At 48.2% G+C, this 18,806-nt stretch overlaps 2 protein-coding genes across 3 annotated transcripts; one reads left to right on the top strand and one right to left on the bottom strand.

The window, feature by feature from the left end:
- Window positions 1–2,728: 2,728 nt before the first annotated feature.
- Window positions 2,729–12,362, bottom strand: LOC111151369 (RUN domain containing 1). 2 transcript variants are annotated; one of them, XM_022509347.1, is made up of 6 exons: window positions 11,392–12,362; window positions 9,506–9,511; window positions 7,896–8,054; window positions 6,687–6,885; window positions 5,388–5,507; window positions 2,768–4,995 (listed from the first exon to the last, which is right to left on the bottom strand). In XM_022509347.1, exons 1-6 carry the CDS (start codon window positions 11,887–11,889, stop codon window positions 4,133–4,135), a joined length of 1,845 nt encoding a protein of 614 aa, XP_022365055.1. In that variant the 5' UTR covers window positions 11,890–12,362; the 3' UTR covers window positions 2,768–4,132. The 2 variants fall into 2 exon arrangements, with proteins under 2 accessions (XP_022365054.1, XP_022365055.1); XM_022509346.1 differs by lacking the exon at window positions 9,506–9,511 and having other exon boundaries at window positions 2,729–4,995.
- Window positions 11,935–17,794, top strand: LOC111151491 (prostaglandin E synthase 3 like). Its single transcript, XM_022509505.1, has 8 exons — window positions 11,935–11,943; window positions 12,286–12,426; window positions 12,748–12,908; window positions 13,015–13,081; window positions 13,188–13,286; window positions 15,142–15,231; window positions 17,133–17,186; window positions 17,699–17,794. The coding sequence occupies exons 1-8, from the start codon at window positions 11,935–11,937 to the stop codon at window positions 17,732–17,734; spliced, it is 657 nt and encodes a 218-aa protein (XP_022365213.1). The 3' UTR covers window positions 17,735–17,794.
- The last annotated feature ends 1,012 nt before the right edge of the window (window positions 17,795–18,806 follow it).

Below are 18,806 nucleotides of genomic sequence, written 5' to 3'. Positions count from 1 at the left end.
TTTATTTATTTGACAGAAAGAGAGATCACAAGCAGGCAGAGAGGCAGGCAGAGAGAGAGGAGGAAGCAGGCTCCCTGCTGAGCAGAGAGCCCGATGCGGGGCTCGATCCCAGGACCCTGAGACCACGACCTGAGCCGAAGGCAGCGGCTTAACCCACTGAGCCACCCAGGCGCCCCCCCTAACTTTTTTTTAAACGATTTTAAATAATCTCTACACCCAATGTGGGGCTTGAATTTATAACCCCAAGATCAAGAATCGCATGGTCTGGGGCGCCTGGGTGGCTCAGTGGGTTAAAGCCTCTGCCTTCGGCTCGGGTCATGATCCCAGGATCCTGGGATCGAGCCCCACATCTGGCTCTCTGCTCAGCGGAAAGCCTGCTTCCCCCTCTCTCTCTGCCTGCTTCTCTGCCTACTTGTGATCCCTCTTTCTGTCAAATAAATAAAATCTTTAAAAAAAAAAAAAGAATCACATGGTCTACCGAGCCACCCAGGTGCCCATGCCTTAGAAATCTTTAAAAATCCTTTGTGGGGGTACCTGGGTGGCTCAGATGGTTAACTCTCTGTCTTTGACTCAAGTCATTTTAGGTCATGGGATCAAGCTCTGCGTCAGGCTTCTGGCTCAGCGGGGTATCTGCTTGTCCCTCTCCCTCTGCCTCTCTCCATGCTCATGCTCTCTGTCTCAAATGAATAAATAAAATCTTTTTTTTAAAAAAAGGATGTTTTGCAGATCATACTTTAGTAACAATTGACGCTGTCCTTTCATGGATATATATCCATGGCTCTTTTTCATTCTGTTCTTGCATATGCTTAGACCTAGGCTGTTTCCTTCTCTCCTCCTTGTCCTCTGTGCCTCACCCAAAGCCAAAGACAGGGCTATGTCTTAAGTAATAATGCAGATGATATCAGTGACTACCAGATATCTGACTATGGGAGGCTGGCGGGATTGTCTCGATTTCTACACATTGCCTTTACGTTTCATGAAGAACTTGAACAGCAGCAGCTGTCTGTCCATCTGCTTGTGGCCCGGTCCCTTGGCAACATCCATTTCTGGTGGGTATGTGGGAAATACCTTCTCTTCCCCAAAGTGATGGTGGAGTGAGGTGGATAAAGGAGAGGAACAAAAGATCCGGAAGCAGCAGGATACAATGAGATAACATGATGGACTATAAAGACCATAGGATTTGGATTCAGGCAACTTGAATTCAAATCTCAGCTCTTCCACTCCATAAACCTGGATGAAATGTTTAACTTCAATTTACTCAGCTATAAAATCAGGAGAATATTGTCCTGCCTTACAAGTAGTAAGAATTAAATTGGGATGACTTATGGGGCACCTGGGTGGCTCAGTTAAGTGTTTGACTCTTGGTTTCGGCTCAGGTCATGATCTCAAGGTCTTGAGATCAAGCCCCATGTTGGGCTCCCCACTCATTGGGGAGTCTGCTTCTCTCTCTGCCCCTCCCCTGCCCGCTCATGCTCTTTCTCAAAAAAAAAAAAAAAATCTTAAAAAAAATTTGGGTGACATAATGGGTCCTTGGGTGGGTCAGTCGTTTTAAGCGTCTGCCTTTGGCTCAGGTCATGATCCTGGGGTCTTGGGATCAAGCCCCATGTTGGGCTCTCTGCTCAGTGGAGAGCCTGCTTCTCCCTCTCCCTGCAGCTCCCCATCCTTGTGTTCTGTCAAATAAAATATTTTAAAAAATTAGGATGACTTTAAAATGCTTCCCATTGATGCTAACACAAAACTTGATACATATTAGTCTTTATAAAGATTAGAAAAAGTAATACTGGAGCACCTGGGTGGCTCAGTGGGTTAAAGCCTCTGCCTCTGGCTCAGGTCATAATCTCAGGGTCCTAGGATCGAGCCCCACAGAGAGCCCGCTTTCCCCTCTCTCTCTGCCTGCCTCTCTGCTTGTGATCTCTCTTTCTCTCTGTCAAATAAATAAATCTTAAAAAAAAAAAAAGAGAGAGAGAGAGAGAGAGAAAGATAATACTGGGCTGATCCAGGGCTGTGCTGCATAGCTGTGGCAGTTATCAGCCACCCTAAAAGGTATCTAGACAAATGGATGTAAAAGTGCCAGCTCCAGGGGCACCTGGGTGGCGCAGCTGGTTGGGTGTCTGACTCTCAGTTTCAGCTTGGGTTGTGATCTCAGGGTCATGAGACTGAGCCCCCTGTCAGGCTCTGTGCATAGCATAGAGTTTGCTGGAGGCTCTCCCTCTCCCTCTGCCCCCACCCACCATGCTCTCTAATAAGTAAATTAATCGATCTTTAAAAATAAAAATAGGGGTGCCTGGGTGGCTCAGTCATCAAGCATCTGCCTTCGGCTCAGGGCATGATCCCAGGGTCCTGGGATCGAGTCCCAAATCGGGCTCCCTGCTCCACGGGAAGCCTGCTTCTCCCTCTCCCACTGCCCCTACTTGTGTTCCCTCTCTTGCTGTGTCTCTGTGGAATAAATAAATAAAATCTTAAAAAAACAAAAAAATAAAAACGCCAGCTTCTGAAGTGGCATGTATGGGGAGGTGTGCTGTGGGAACGGGGCTGAAGGCCTGGGTGAGATGGGAGGATAATGTCTGGGGGAAAGAAAACACCACCAAAGCCAAGCTGATCCAGGGTGGAGGGCCAAGAAGGGGCAGAAAGGCCAAGAGGCAGACATCACCAAGGAAATACTGGTTTGGATCAGATGGGCTCATAATGCACAGACAGACTTATAAATCAAAGCCAAGAGTCTCCAAGGTCTTTGTAGAGAAGCTACATAAAATACTATGATTTTATTAGCAACCACAGATATATCATTTTTCTCATTTTACACTTATCCTGTTTCACGCAGAAGAAGGACTAATTCTCGTGAATTATCAATCCTACATCTTAAATAACATGTCGCTGAAAAAAATTAAGTTAAAATGCACTACGTAATAGTGCAGACACAAAGTGCAGCCGGCAACTGAACACATGAAACGAGGATGAATCAGCGGTACTGGGATCCCATTTGGTTTTCCAGAAAGTGATACACTTTGCCCATCTTTGGTCAGTCCCGGAGCAGTCAGCAAGCTGGATGAAAAATACGAACTCAAAAAGCTAAAACACTGAAGACCAGACAGGATCACTCGAGTCAGTTTTACGAGGAAATGCTCAGTCCCTTGTCTGCCGACGGTGATCTGCTGTAGTCCCACCCCCACTGCTATCCCTACCGCGTGACCAGACCCCCTCCATCATCCAGCCTCCGGGCCAAGTGGAATCCTAACCCTGGGAGAGTTGCTGCTGATCACTACAGCATACCGCCATTCACACTTGACCCGGGGGGCAGGGGTTCTCTCTCTCGGGTATACCTCTGGCATATCTACTTCCCAAAAGACTGTGTCAGCGCCGTGCTGGGACCTGTGCATAGGAAAGTTTATTTGCCAGGGGATGTGGTACCAACAACGGCTGCTGTTCCTCATAAATAACCAGCTCTAAATCCAAAAGACCATTGTCTCTGCTGTGGGAAAAGGGGGCCATCTTGTCAAGAACAAGATTTCAGTTCTGACCCTCAAAAAAGGGCTCACATATAAATCAACTTGTGGTGAACTCCCTCAGAAACGCTGTTCCCAGATCTCCCCACTCCGAGTCTGAGAGGCAACTGTGGAGCATACACAGCCTCCCCTGAGCCAGGGTCAGGAGGAAAGGGGTGTCGGTACTCGTAAAGGAATTTAAATTCTGGCCTAAGGACTCGCGAACCTGCTCCAAGCGAACCAGTGCGGCTCCCTGCACGACTGACAGGAGCCTCCAGCTGAGTGTCTCCCGGGACCAACAATTCACTCATGTCACTCACCACCATTAAGAGAATGGTTAGAGCAACCTGGGTTTTGTAAAAAGCAGATGTGGCATGATCAGGAGGTCCAGTGACTGTGTGCCAGAACTGATTTCTTTTACATCAGCTCAAATACACGTGTCTACGTGTCACACACCGGGGCAGAACCTTTGAATGAGTGGGTCTCTGGCATCTCAGAGATGCGAAGTTGGTGGGGAAAACAGCCTGTGCAGTCCCTTAGCTGGGGAGACCGTCTGTAAGCCCGCCTCTGCCTCTGTTTCTATCCCGAAAGACTGACCATCTACCCCCACTCCACGAAGGAAGGTGCTGGCGCAGGGCCGGGCCCTCTCATCAGAAGGCATCTTTGATGTTCTTGAGCTGGCGCACGGCCAGGTCCACGGGGAGGCTGAACTTGAGGCTGCTGAGGCGGCTGAGCAGGTTGAGGGCGCTCTCAAAGCCTGTGTGCGCCATGTAGCTCCAGGGCTGGTAGTGGGGTTCGATGAGGGACCCCGACTTGCAGATCAGGTTCACCCAGGACACGAGGCGCTGCTCGTTCAGGGCCATGCACACCAAGGCCTTCAACTCGGAGTCTGCGCTGCGTTTAAAAGGGTCGTGCTCGGTCAGCACCATGTGGATGGCTGTCAGAAGGCTCTGCTTGGGGGTCACAGTGCCTCCCGTAACTGGCAGGGCAAAGGACTGGGAGAGCTTCCGAGCAGGGGATTCCACGTAAGCGCGGCCGTTCTTAGCATGGTAGTACTTTACGAAGAGCTCCCACGGGTGCATGGCCTCGGGGGCTGAGGAGAAGGCCGGCAACAAACAGGCGATGGGGGCCATGACCAGGCTCATCCCCGGTGAGGCGGCGTAGAGGCCATGGGCCAGCAGGTCCCTGACGGCCACTGTCAGTTCCTTCCGCACAGCTGTGGTCAGCTCGTCCTTGCTTCCTAGGGACAGGTCCTGGAGGCTGGCGGAGGTGATGACGTGGTCATGTGGCTGGTGCCTCAGGGCCAGCTGCCTCACCCTGTCTACTGAGATCTCCAGCCTCTTCAGTAAGGGGGCGTAGTCCCCGTCAGCCTGGCCCCTCTGCCACAGGGTTTGGGGGATCTGGCCCGTGGCGCAGCCCAGCTGGCTCACGGCAAAGATCTGGAGCACGGCCAGCGCGCGCTGCATGAGGCGCAGCCCCGACTGCTGAACCTTCTTCACGTCTTCTGCCTTCGCTGTTTAGGAAATGCAATGGCTCATCAGCGGGGACCATAGTGGCACAGAAGTGCACTCAGCAAGACACGAGCTGAGATCTAGTCTTGCTTCTGAGCTACAGTATGGGTCCCCCGTGAAGCCAAGAGCCACCCTGGAGGTCGCTGGGCTTAACTGTTTTGGGTTAATCAGAGCTATATTGAGATATAGAGCATATACCATATAAATCATGCATTTAAGCGTACAAAGCAGGGGTTTTTAGTATATATACAGAGTTGTGCACCCAGTGTCCCAAAAAGAAACCCTGTACTGTTAGTATTTCCCATTCCCGTTCTCCCCAAGTCCGTAAACCCTGGGCAGCCACTAATCTACTTCTTATCTCTCTAGACCCGCCTGTTCTGGAAGCCATACTTACTCCGGCTGTTTCCTGGAGGCAGCCTGCCGCCACCCGTTCTCGTGGAGCCACTTCCAGTCTTCCCACTGGCCTTGCACTCACAGGGCACGCTCTCTGCCTGCAACGGGCTTCCCACTTCATCTGTAGTCAGCAGTTACAAAGCGGAGAAAAAAGAATATTCCCCAGTGTTTCCCACATGGTAAGACTTTTTACAAATATCATCTGATTTGTGTGGAACAGTGACTAGCTCAATACATATTTGCTGAATGAGGGAGGCATGAATCACCCTTTCATGGGTGAGGACAGTGGGGCTAAGGAAGTTAGGAACCTGCCTAAGAACCCCAGGCCAGGAAGTGGTGGAACTGGGACCTGAACTATCTGGTTCTAAAATCCATGTTTTTGGGACATCTGGATGGCTCAGTTGGTGAAGCGTTTGCCTTCAGCTGGGGTAGTGATCCTGGGAACCTGGGATTGAGCCCTGCATCGGGTTCCCTGCTCCCTCTGCCTGCAGGGGGCCTACTTCTCCGTCTCCCTCTGCCTGCCTCTCCTCCTGCTTGTGTTCTCTCTCCGTCAAATAGATAAATAAAATCTTAAAAAGAAAAAAAAAAAAAGAAATCCATGTTTTTGGGGTGCCTGACTGGCTCAGTTGGCGGAGCATGCGACTCTTAATCTTGGAGTTGTGGGTTTGAGCAACCCCATTGGGTGTAGAGATTACTTAAAAATAAAATCTTTTTAAGAAATAAAACAGGGGTGCCTGGGTGGCTCAGTGGTTTAAAGCCTCTGCCTTTGGCTCGGGTCATGATCCCAGGGTCCTGGGATCAAGCCCCACATCAGGCTTTCTGCTCCGCGGGGAGCCTGCCTCCCTCTCTGCCTACTTGTGATCTCTGTCAAATAAATAAACAAAATCTTTAAAAGTAAAAAAAAAAAAAAAAAAAAAAAAAAAAGAAATAAAACAAAATCCCTGTTCTTTCCGTTCTACCATGCTGGCTCCTTTACCGAGTGATCAAACTTCCTACAAAGTACATCAAGAACTGGCATCTTCAGGTACCAGTACTCGGATTATGTATAATTATTTTTTAAAAATTTTATTTATCTGGGAGAGAGAGAGAGAGAGAAAGCACACGACACATGTACTCAGAGGGAGAGGGAGAAGCAGATTCCCTGCTGAGCAGGGAGCCTGATATGGGGCTCGATTCCCAGGACCCTGAGATCATGACCTGAGCCAAAAACAGATGGTTAACGGACTGAGCCACCCAGTCGTCCCTACATATAATTATTATGACATCTGTCCACCCTTCTTTTCCCATCCCCTCCTCTGACCTTGAATGAAGTTGATGAACATCTCGAGGTCTCGGATCTGAGTTTTCAACTGCTCAACCAACTGCTCTTTCACTCGGGCTGGGTTGACAATCTGAGCCACAGCTGCATCCACACGCTGCCGGAGCTCGTCGGTGGACAGTGAGCTGATGTCTTCATTCAGATTCATGTCCAGTTTCTTTATTAATTCATCTATGATCACCTATCAAGACCACAAGCAATGAGCACAGCCTTTGGAATTTTCCGAGAGCGGGTTAGGAAGAAGAGTATTTGCTAGTATGCTACGTACCCTTTAAATGGAAATCAAAGATAGAACTCCCAAATTTGTGAGAGAAAGCAATGCAATTGGTGACCAAGGTGAGAGGACAGAGCTACTTCTCCTGTAGCAACAAGGACCCTTGGTTCCTCTTGGACAGAAATAGCTCCTCTCAACTGCAAATTTTCTACCAGGCCAGGCAACTTTCAGGGCAACAACAGTGTGAATAATCTGAAGAGAATGATGATCCAAAAAGCCTCATAGTTAGCATCCCCCCAGGCCTCCAAGGGAATAAATACTGACTTCCTATAGTTTCTAGTCCTCCTTCTCTCTTCTTGCCCTACTCTAGGCAACTAAACAAAAATCTCTACTGAACTTCAGTGTGTCAAATATACCCTATATACCAAATATAACCTAGTGACAATATTTGGGATAGTTTGAAATCCAGATAACGTATAAGTCCAGCTCAGCCAGAGAAACAGCCACATCAGAGTGAAAGACAAACCTGTCTGTAGGGGAGACTGTAGCCGTATTTCTGCCTGCAGGTTGACCTGTCTACCCAGGCGCTGCTTGAATAAATATAGCATTACAGCCAGTCTGGATTCCTGGAATATTTATCAACTGGTGGTGAGGAAAAAAGCTGATTTACACTGTAGGATGTGTCTAAGTAGAAGTGTTTTAATGATCAGATGGAAAATTATTATTATTATTATATGTTATTACTATTATTACTAATAACCACCAAAAGGAAAGAGGTCAATTATCATATTATAAAGCTTTGGAACCTGTGTTTCCATGTGTGAATAAAGGCTGTCCCATTTCTCTTTGATTTGGGCCAGCAAAGGGATTCTCAGGAAGGCCAAGGGCAAACAAGCTAAGAAAGAATGCTCCTGTGAGTTCTGGAAGGGACCAGGTAACCTCAGGCAGTGGTGAAGGTGGCTCTAGTGTCTGCTCACCCGCTGTCTTTCCAAGACCACGGACTGCGGCAGGGAGTCGTAATTGCCCTCTTGATAAGCAAACGTTTCCAGGTCATCTAGTTGGGTTTTGAGCTGTAGTATAAGTTCCTTCTGCTTCTCCCTTTGGGTTTCCAGACGTTCCCGTTTTTCCTGTTCACTCTAAGACAAGAAAATACTTAGGTCTAACTCACAGGAAAAGGAAAAAATCCGGGCACATTAAGAATCTTCTCAAGCTAAAAATGACCCGTGAAACATGTTTCCAAATAATCCCAACCAGACGTTCCCGTTTTTCCTGCTCACTCTAAGACAAGAAAATACTTCTGTCTATCTCACAGGGGAAGGAAAAAATCAGGGCACATTAAGAATCTTCTCAAGCGGGGCGCCTGGGTGGCTCAGTGGGTTAAGCCGCTGCCTTCGGCTCAGGTCATGATCTCAGGGTCCTGGGATCGAGTCCCGCATTGGGCTCTCTGCTCAGCAGGGAGCCCGCTTCCCTTCCTCTCTCTCTGCCTGCCTCTCTGCCTACTTGTGATCTCTGTCAAATAAATAAAAATAAAATCTTAAAAAAAAAAAAGAATCTTCTCAAGCTAAAAATGACTCGAGAAACATAAAATGTTTCCAAATAATCCCAATGAAATGCAGAATTCATGAGAGAGGGTAAACAAACAAACAAACAAAAAAACAGAACAAAGATTTCCTCCAGGGTAATTTAGTAAATGTGTTTTCTTTAAGAAAGTGTTTGTCCCTGTCAGAAAAAGAATATGAATACAATGGAGCCTTTTGTTAAGATAGCCTCCCCCCCCCAACCAAATGTCTAGTTAGGACTGAGACAAACTTATCTTAGCCAAGACAGCCTCCCAGGAACTAAACATGCCATTCTCCACAGCCAATTACCACAGATCAACTCCTGAATACTTCCTACAGCCAAATTTTGCAAGAGAATCTAGAGATAAGGAAGGGTGTAGAGAAAGGATTTATAACTCATAACCAGTTTTCTTAAGGCTCTAAAGCCCTCCAGTGCATTATAGACTTCTGCAAAATCAAAAGAATTAAAGCGGGTGCCTGGGGCAGTGAAAAAATAAAATCCAAAAGCCAAGTAATAGGAGTGGGAAGGCAACTATGTTTAAAAAACAAAAAAATATCTGGTAAGTTTCCCCCACCAGTAATTCCTTTCTCTACTGTTGGCCATGAGGTAGTTTCTGCATTTAAATGATTAAAAACCCTTCAGGGTGGTAAAATGTTGCCAAAGTATTCTCAAATACTAGTTCTTCCTTAACTTTCTTGAGTGTCAAAAACAAAACAAAGCAAAGCTAGCCCTTCTTGTGTAGGTATAGAGCTGTATTTTATTTTATTTTTATTTTTTTTTTAAAGATTTTATTTATTTATTTGACAGAGAGAAATCACAAGTAAGCAGAGAGGCAGGCAGAGAGAGAGGAGGAAGCAGGCTCCCTGCTGAGCAGAAAGCCCGATGTGGGGCTAGAACCCAGGACCTGGGATCATGACCTGAGCCGAAGGCAGCGGCTTAACCCACTGAGCCACCCAGGCGCCCCTAGAGCTGTATTTTAAACCAGCAGTCTACAGGATATTAAATTTAACCTTCAGATGGCACTTACCAAGCCCTCCAGAAGATATGAGCGAGAATAAATGAAAAACAACAAATTAACTTTTTGTTCAAGCTATTTATTATTATTTTTTAAGATTTTATTTATTTATCTGACAGAGAGACGTGGCAAGAGAGGGAATAGAAGCAGGGGAAGTGGGAGAGGGGGACACAGGATTCTCGCTGAGCAGGAAGCCCAATGCGGGGCTCCATCTCAGGACCCTGGGATCATGACCCAAGCCGAAGGCAGGTGCTTAACCACTGAGAGACCCAGGCACCCCTCGTTCAAGCTATTTAAAAAGCAGTCCACTTGCTTTAGCTTTACTCAACATGAAAGCAAGCCTTTTCTCAGGATACTTCCTCCCCAAACGTTTCTGTGCTGTGGTTTCTTAGAAACCTGCTGTGGGAGGACCTAACTATCCTTCAGGTTTCCTAGATCTCCCTAGGAAAAGCTGACCATTTCTTTTTTTTTTTTAAAGATTTTATTTATTTATTTGAAACAGAGAGAGATATCACAAGTAGGCAGAGAGGCAGGCATAGAGAGAGAGGAGAAAGCAGGCTCCCCGCTGAGCAGAGAGCCCGATGCGGGCCTCGATCCCAGGACCCTGAGATCATGACCTGAGCCAAAGGCAGAGGCTTAACCCACTGAGCCACCCAGGCGCCCAAGCTGACCATTTCTTGCTCTGCGTTGGGTACACACTTCTCTAGCTCATTTCGCACTGCAATTCTTTGTTGAGGATTCTGTCCCCCAGTCAATGAACTCGTTCTAGGGCAAAGGCCTTGACTTTGCACCCCCAATGCCTAGCACCATGTCCGGCACAGGGTAAGCTCCTAATACACATAAAACAGGTACAGAGCAACATAATCCAAAAAATGAGCTCTGACTAGAAGAAGCTGTCTAGCCAGCCCAAGGAGAAAGAATGGGGAAAAGCTGTGGGTATGTGGAGAGAAGGGTGGAACAGTAAACACAGGATTGCACTGGAAACATTTCAGATTAAAATAAACAAGTCAATATCTGCTACTGATAAGTCTTCTTGGTTAAAACTAACTTAAGTGGGAAGAAAGGCATAAATAGATTGTAACTTGAAGAAGGAAAAGGTGGAAGACAGCAAGTCTCTTGAACACCTCCAACATGCTATCCGCAACTGTGCACTTCGAGAGTCAAAGACTGCAAGGAAATGTTCTCTTGGCCTGGCATACAGACTCTCATTACTCACTGGAAGCTAACTGAGTACATCTCATCACAGTTAGTAAAGGGGCTTCATTTATGGTATCTAGTTATTAGGCAGGATGGGCAAGGAGGTTTAAAATACAGGCATTAGGAAATGTATATAATCAGGAGTAGTGTTTCTTTCGGTTAGTTAGTGATCCCCTGTTCACCAAAGCTCCCACCCACACAAAGTCTAAAAATCAAAGGCGTTTTCCAGATTCCAGGGAAGCAGGAACAGGCAGCAGATCTAACTTTCCATGGATTCCAATTCACTTACACTACATTAACCAGTGTTCTCAACCCCAGATCGGGGTACTTATCAGCAAATGTCTTCGGGTCTTCGGTATATCACGAGGCAACGGCAAGGTGAGCCGGAGCAGCAGTGCTTTGGTTGGTTGCTGCTCCCCTCTGAATAGTCTCCGCTCACCACTCCTCGGTCCCTCACGTCACCGCGTCTGCATCTCTTTCCTTAGATGGACACCGCTGCCATCAGGTTCCCAGGCCTCTCTGTCCCCCTGCCCTTCACAGCAGGACTCACACACCGTCTCACCCCCTCGTCTCGCACGCGCGTCGTACTCACCCAGTCCAGCCGGCTTCTCACCACTGCTACCTCGGTCCCGGTCAGCATCGCCGCCAGCCACCCAACCTCCTATTCCCAAGTCTCTCGGGGTCCGGCCCCAGCTGCTCACCTGGTTCTCGCCCCGCAATCGTGGCCGGTCATCTGGCAGTCCATCGCCGTCGTCGCTGGTGGGGTCCTCGGGTCCCCCATAACCCAGGACGTGAGGGCAGCCGCGGAACGCGAAGTCTTCCAGCTCGCGCAGGAGGCGCTGCTGCTCCGCGGGCGCCCCGCGCACCACCTGGCGCAGGCGGAACTGCACTTGCGCGAAGTGCGAGGACAGCGCGAGCAGTGCCGAGTCCAGCCGTCGCCGCTCGGCCCGCAGACGCCTCAGCGTCCGGCCGGGCGAGTCCGGAGGGGAACCCGGGGCCGCGCCGGGCTCCTCAGCCGCCGCCTCTTCCGAGAACGCGGCCGTCCCAGGCGCGGCCTCCGCCACTGCCCCCACGGGGGCCCAGCGCACGGCCTCGCACGGTGGCAGCGACTCCTCTTCCTCCTCCTCTTCGTCCTTCGCCTTTGGACCAACAGCTACCACCACCGTTACCGGCTCCGCAGCCGCTTCGACGGCCGCCATCTTCCCGGAAACGCCGCCGCACGTCAGCCGCGCCCCCTCACTGCCATGGCAACGGTGCGCTGTCCGGGAAACCCGAAGGAGCTGATGGGCGGGGCTCTACGTCAAACAGTTCTCCGTCACGCGGGGCGGGCCTTCCCAGGGGATTTAATTCGGGCCAATAATTTTTTATTGAGCGCCTACTGTGAATCAGACGCTGAATGCACTGAGCTTTGGAGAAACAGATGAATGAAACCAGGGCCAAGTCATTCAGTGTGCATCTAGTGTGGCCCTTGTCCTGGTTCCCCGCCGGTCGGTCGTCTGTTCCTAATCTGTCCGTTTCTGGAGACACAGATGTGAAGGGCTGTCGGAATTATGCTCTTCCAGAGTTTCTCCGGAGTGCAGATCCCTTGGCTGTAGGGCCATGTTCCCCCTTCCTCTAAAGCCTTCCCCGACCATATAAGGAGAGCCAGCTGCTGGGGGCGTCCCCAGGGTCTAAAGATAGCAGTCCCTGGCTCAGAGTCCAAGCGCCACTGGGTAGCGGGGAGCCGCCATGGCAAGGTGAGTGTTAACTTTTCCTTGGAGATTCCTTGTCCCATATTTTCTGGGCTCTCTGGGTCTTGCGAGGTCCCATGGAAACTCCACATTCCAGGTCTCTGTAATTTTGGGGCTTAGGAATGTTCTCCATAACCCTCTCCCTCACAACTCTGGCAGTCTGGATTCTCCTCAAGTTCACCCTCACTCCACACGTCTCCCCCACCCCCAACTCCCATCGCTCCCCTTTCACCCCCTTCTGTCTCATTTAGCTCCACTATGACAGGGCCATAGCATAAAACGTCCCTAAATTTTCCCTTCCTTCCGGCCTTTCCCAAATGCCCTCAGTCTTCCCTCTCCCACTCCTATGAAGCCCCACCGCAACTCCTCTGCAGGCAGCATGCCCGGACGCTGTGGTACGACAGGCCCAAGTACGTGTTCGTGGAGTTTTGTGTTGAGGACAGCACCGATGTCCATGTGCTCATCGAAGACCACCGTATTGTGTTCAGGTAATGGCACTCCTCTCTGAAGGTCCTGGTTTCCAGGAACCTGTCCCTTCACCTGATGCCCCCACGCTCAGCCTCTGGCATTTCCTCAGCTCCATTGTCTCCTCAGCTGCAAGAATGCCGACGGAGTGGAGTTGTACAATGAGATTGAATTCTATGCTAAGGTGAACTCCAAGGTAATTGTGGGGTGGGACAGTCATGTCTGGATGGAAAGACTGCCTGGAAAATTGGGAGATTCATTCTAAACCTCACATCCTATGAATGATGCTCTCTATCTGGCAGGACTCCCAGGATAAGCGCTCTGGTCGCTCCATTACTTGCTTTGTGAGGAAATGGAAGGAGAAGGTGGCCTGGCCCCGACTCACCAAGGAGGATATCAGGGTAAGTGTGTGGGGCCTGCTCTTTCTCCTGTGCTATCTCTGCACCTGGGGACGTTAGTCAGGGAATCACCCTTGGCTCCTTTCCCACCAACATTTAATCACTCAAAAGTCCTATTTGACTTCCTAAATATTTCTTGAGCTTTTACTTCATCTTTTCCCAATTCAGGCCTCGTCCATCACTGGGTGAGGCTCAGTGCATATTTTCAGCCCCACCCTCAATCCATCCTTCGCATTGCTCCCAGCATGGTCTAAAACATCCATTTGACCCTGTTACTCTTCCACCTAAGACCCTCCAGTGACTTCTTCCCCACTAAAAGTTGAAAATTGGCTATCTCCTGACTGATCTGGCTCTCGGATTTGTTTTCGTAGTCTTCACAGTATTTACAAATTATGTTGATTGGTGACTGACATTTAGTTTTGATTAGTTGCTGACCTATAAAAATGTGGAGATTTCATATAAAACTCCAGATTATCAGCTTTTCTTAGAAAATAGAGACCCTGATCACACTGGTCTAAATTTCCAAATGCCAGGGGTGCCTAGCTGGCTCGGTCAGTAGAACACGTGGCTCTTGATCTCAGGGCTGTGAGTTCAAGCCCCATGTGCAGAGATTACTTAAAAAAATAAATAAATTCTAGGGGCGCCTGGGTGGCTCAGTTGTTTAAGCCTCTGCCTTCACCTCAGGCCATGATCTCAGGGTCCTGGGATCGAGCTCCACATCGGGCTCTCTGCTCAGTGGGGAGCCTGCTTCCCTCTCTCTCTTTCTCTGCCTGCTTCTCTGCCTACTTGTGATCTCTGTCTGTCAAATAAATAAATAAATAAATCTTTTAAAAAAATAAAAATTAAAAAAATAAATTCTCAAATGACTTGAGATGGAGCTTTAAATGGAGCATGCGCACCACGGCACTTTAATCCTTTTCGTTAGTTCCCTCTTTCAGGCATTTGATCTTTGGGTTGAAATCCAAACACTATAGCATGACATATAAGCTCATGACCTGGCTACTCTTCCCTTCTGTAGCATTATATCCCATTAGCCGTTGCCTTAAACTTCACATTCCAGCCGTAGCAAATGGCCTACAGCTCTTTGGCCACACACCAGGCTATTTCTCACTAATTTACCTTTGCTCAAGCTGTTTTTTCTTCCCGGAAAGCCTCCATCGTCAGTACCTGTGCCCACCCAACCCTGGCTCATCCTTTGAGTCTCTGCTACTCTAAGCAGCCTAGGTTCCTATAGCTCCTGTCTGGGTTTCCACAGTATCCCCTGTGTAAGCCGCCACCAAACTTTCCACACTGTATTATAATGATTTATTTAAATTTCCCTTCCCCACTTGCTTCGTGATGGCTGGGGCTATATATCAAAAACATTTGAATAATCCCAATGCCAAGCTCAGAGACTGGCACATAGTATGTGTTCAATAAGCAGCTGTTAAATTAATGAGGAAGTAACTTCCTATCTAAGTGTAGGAACTTGGAACACAGGTCTCCAAGAGTTTTCTCCCGACTCCAGGCAATGCAGCTTGTCGGTCTTGCTTGGTTGATTCCTAGATACTTTATGACCCAGTTATCTTTCCAGATGTATTACTTACGTCTTTAGTCACTCGGCTTCTGGAGGGCGGAATTTCTATGCTTTTCTGTCCCCTACAATGTCTGGCCTTGTGCGTGGGACTTAGTAGGTTCCTGGCAAATCTTTGTGGATGATGATGACGGCATTCTAGAGAGGGAGTAGTCCAAGAGGTGCTTTTGGGAAGACAGCGCCCCCCTTTGACCTTCTTTGCCCCACGTATGCTCCGTGCTTACGGCTCTGCTCTTCCCCCACTTCTGCGCTTCCCCTATGACGCTCTGCGCTTTCCTCTTGCAGCCAGTGTGGTTGTCCGTGGACTTTGATAACTGGAGGGACTGGGAAGGGGATGAAGAGGTGGAGCTGGCTCAGGTGGAGCATTATGCAGAGGTAATACCGTTTCCTGCCCCTCCTGCTCATTCTCTGCGTCTCCCTGGACCCATTTCTCTGGAGGACTGTCATCAGGGCTAGACAGACATACACGAACTCCCCTCATTGGTGCTCATATTCTTTACATGTTGTGGGCAATGTTTATTCAGTAGGATGAGAGAAAGGAGTACTAGTGAGACCACATATATGCGTTCACTCACTAGTTACTAGTTACTAGTTCACTCACTAGTTACTAGTTATTAGTTACTTAGAGAAAGTTTGGCAAAACCTTTCCCAACTCTTCTGTAACTCTTGTTCTCCTGTTTTCTCTGTGTATGTGTGTTTTCTGAGCTGCACAACTTCATGGGAAGCTCAGACTGGGCAGTATAAAAATTCACATCATAAAACAAATTATGGGGGCGCCTGGGTGGCTCAGTGGGTTAAGCCTCTGCCTTCGGCTCAGGTCATGGTCTCAGGGTCCTGGGATCGAGCCCCGCGTCGGGCTCTCTGCTCAGCAGGGTGCCTGCTTCCCTTCCTCTCTCTCTCTGCCTGCCTCTCTGCCTACTTGTGATCTCTGTGTGTCAAATAACTAAATAAAATCTTTAAAAAAAAAAATTATGGGACGCCTGGGTGGCTCAGTTGGTTGGACGACTGCCTTCGGCTCAGGTCATGATCCTGGAGTCCCGGGATCGAGTCCCGCATCGGGCTCCCAGCCCCACGGGGAGTCTGCTTCTCTCTCTGACCTTCTCCTTGCTCATGCTCTCTCTCACTGTCTCTCTCTCAAATAAATAAATAAAATCTTAAAAAAAAAAAAGAAAAGAAAAGTCTATAAAACAAATTACTAGTTTCCCATTAAGTTGCATCCTGCCATACATTATTTGGTTTTAGAATTTCAGCTACTGTTTATTCAAGTTGCAGAAACACTGACAGACCCTAACATGGATTAGTAAGGAGGATGCTCTGTGTGTGTCGATTTCCTTTTATTTTATTTATTTTTTTATTTGACAAACAGCAATCACAAGTAGACGGAGAGGCAGACAGAGAGAGAGGGGGAAGCAGGCTCCCTGCCGAGCAGAGAGCCCGACGTGGGGCTCGATCCCAGGACCCCGGGATCATGACCCGAGCCAAAGGCAGAGGCTTTAACCCACTGAGCCACCCAGGCACCCCTCGATTTCCTTTTAAAAAGGGGATCGGGGGACGCCTGGGTGGCTCAGTTGGTTAAGCAGCTGCCTTCGGCTCAGGTCGTGGTCCCAGCGTCCTGGGATCGAGTCCCGCATCGGGCTCCTTGCTCGGCGGGGAGCCTGCTTCTCCCTCTGCCTCTGCCTGCCATTCTGTCTGCCTGTGCTCACTCTCTCTCTCTCTCTCTCTCTGACAAATAAATAAAATCTTAAAAAAAAAAAAAAATAAAAATAAAAAGTGGATCGGGGCACCTGGCTGGCTCAGTTGGTGGAACGTACATCAGCTCTTGATCTCAGGACTGTGAGTTTGAGCCTCATATCAGGTGTTACATAAAAATAAAATGTTAGGGGCGCCTGAGTGGCTCAGAGGGTTAAGCCTCTGCCTTCAGCTCAGGTCATGATCTCAGGTCCTGGGTCCTGGGATTGAGCCCCGCATCAGGCTCTCTGCTCAGCAGGGAGCCTGCTTCCCCTCCCCCCCACCTCTGCTTGCCTCCCTGCCTACTTGTGGTCTCTGTCAAATAAATAAATAAAATCTTTAAAAAATACAATAAAATGTTAAATAAAAATAAAAATTATTGAAAAGGGGATCTATTTACTTTTCTCCAGTTTGTTCTGGTGATGTGTTAGGGGCTGGAAAGATGGGGCAGTTTTTTGACTGGGAGATTCTCCTGCGGCCCATCAGCATACAGGTTGCTCTCCCCCTGCCCTTCTTTTCTCTCGTAATTGCTTTCCTCTTTCCACTAGCTTTTGAAGAAGGTCAGCACCAAGAGACCTCCCCCTGGCATGGATGACCTGGATGTAAGTAAAGCCTGCCTCTTGACCCTTCAGTTTCCTTTTAATGCTAAAAAATGAGATACTAGAAAGCTCTTGTCCTGTTCTCTAGCACACAGTAGATCTCAATGCATGGCAGCCAAGTTTGAATTTGACACAGGAGGTTGAATGTTCTTCTCCAGGCTGTAGAAAACCCCAACAAAGCAAGACCCTCCACCCTCCCGTCTCCCTTTTGCTTCTCTATCCTAGAGCCGACCTGGCCCCCTGGACTGTCTTTACAGCTGTCGGGAGCAGTGACATGAATTGGAATTCTGAAACCAAATGATGCTTGACAGAGCACTGTTTACTGAACACCAGGGGTTGATTTTATTTTCCAAAGTATAAACCCTTCCGTGTTAGCCTGCCAGGAAGTTGTGTGATTTAGAAAATCACAAAAGAAAACTTGGGAGAGCAGGAAGGAGTGAGAAGAGTTGATGAACACAAATGCTCATGCTTTGCAGATTCTACAGGTGCTTTTGTCTTTTTTTTTCTTTCCCTAGGATGATTCTGATAGTGCTGATGCAACAAGTAATTAACTTCTCTGCGGCAGAGCTGGGAAGGAAGCTTGGGGTGCCTTCCTTCTTTAAAAAATTTGACAGAGAACGCATATGAGTGAGCAGGGGGAAGGGGCAGAGGAAGAGGGAGAGAGAATTTCAACAGATTCCCTGCTGAGCCCAGAGCCTGATGTGGGGCTCCATCCCAAGGACTCTGAGATCATGACCTGAGCTGAAATCAAGAGTCGGCCACTTTACCGACTGAGCCACCCAGGCGCCCCTTTCGTGAAGCTCTTTTTAAGGGTCCTCTTCATGTATAATTTCTTCTTCCTAGGCACCTGAGTATGGCTGCATCAGATGGCAGGATAGGAGAGGAGTAGGCTGTTGGGGCTTCTGACTTTCTACCAATTACCTGTAATCTTTGTGTTTGGACCAGTCATCAGGTCTCTGTTGAGTATTCGAGCATGTGTATATACTTGGCAGAGCAAAAGCCAAAGAAGCAGCAGATAGATTATAATAAATCCGTAAGAACTGTTTTCTGTTTCTTTTCTTCTTGCACTTGTTCCACCTGGAGGCAGACCTCTTCTACCTCTGTTGTTCCTCTCCAGGGGAGGGGTGGTGTCACAGATCCTGGTCCTCACTGTTGAGTTTGGAAGCAGAAAGATGTTGGGAGCAGGCTTGTAACCAAACTGGGGAACTCTCCCATGCCCAGGTCAGTGCTCCTGTTTCTCAGACCATAACCAGCCTTTGCTATATTGCTACCCCTAGAACCATGTACCTACTGCCACCCCTAGAACTAGCCAGAAACCCACCTCAGCTTTCTGCATACTCCAGAAATTCTTTCAAAGAAATACTTTCAAAGCTGATTGTTACATTAGTTAATGCCTATATGTCTACTCTTCTGTTCATCAGCTACCTCATTCATCCATAAACATTTTTTGAGTGCATAATGTATACTTAAAAAAATGCCATACCCAGACTTTGCCCTTGAACTCATAGTAAAGTACTAAGATTTCTTTAAAAAAATTGAACTTTATAGGGTTTATATTGCTAATATATAGACATAGTTTAATGGCAGCCAAGTATAGAAGGGTATACAATTTATTTATTAAAG

This window comes from Enhydra lutris, unplaced genomic scaffold (assembly GCF_002288905.1).
Source record: "Enhydra lutris kenyoni isolate GAN:26980312 unplaced genomic scaffold, ASM228890v2 scaffoldscaffold26, whole genome shotgun sequence".
NCBI classification, from domain to species: domain Eukaryota; kingdom Metazoa; phylum Chordata; class Mammalia; order Carnivora; family Mustelidae; genus Enhydra; species Enhydra lutris.
The sequence above is the reverse complement of the archived record's forward strand: the minus strand, read 5'-3'. Positions and strand labels throughout refer to the sequence as shown.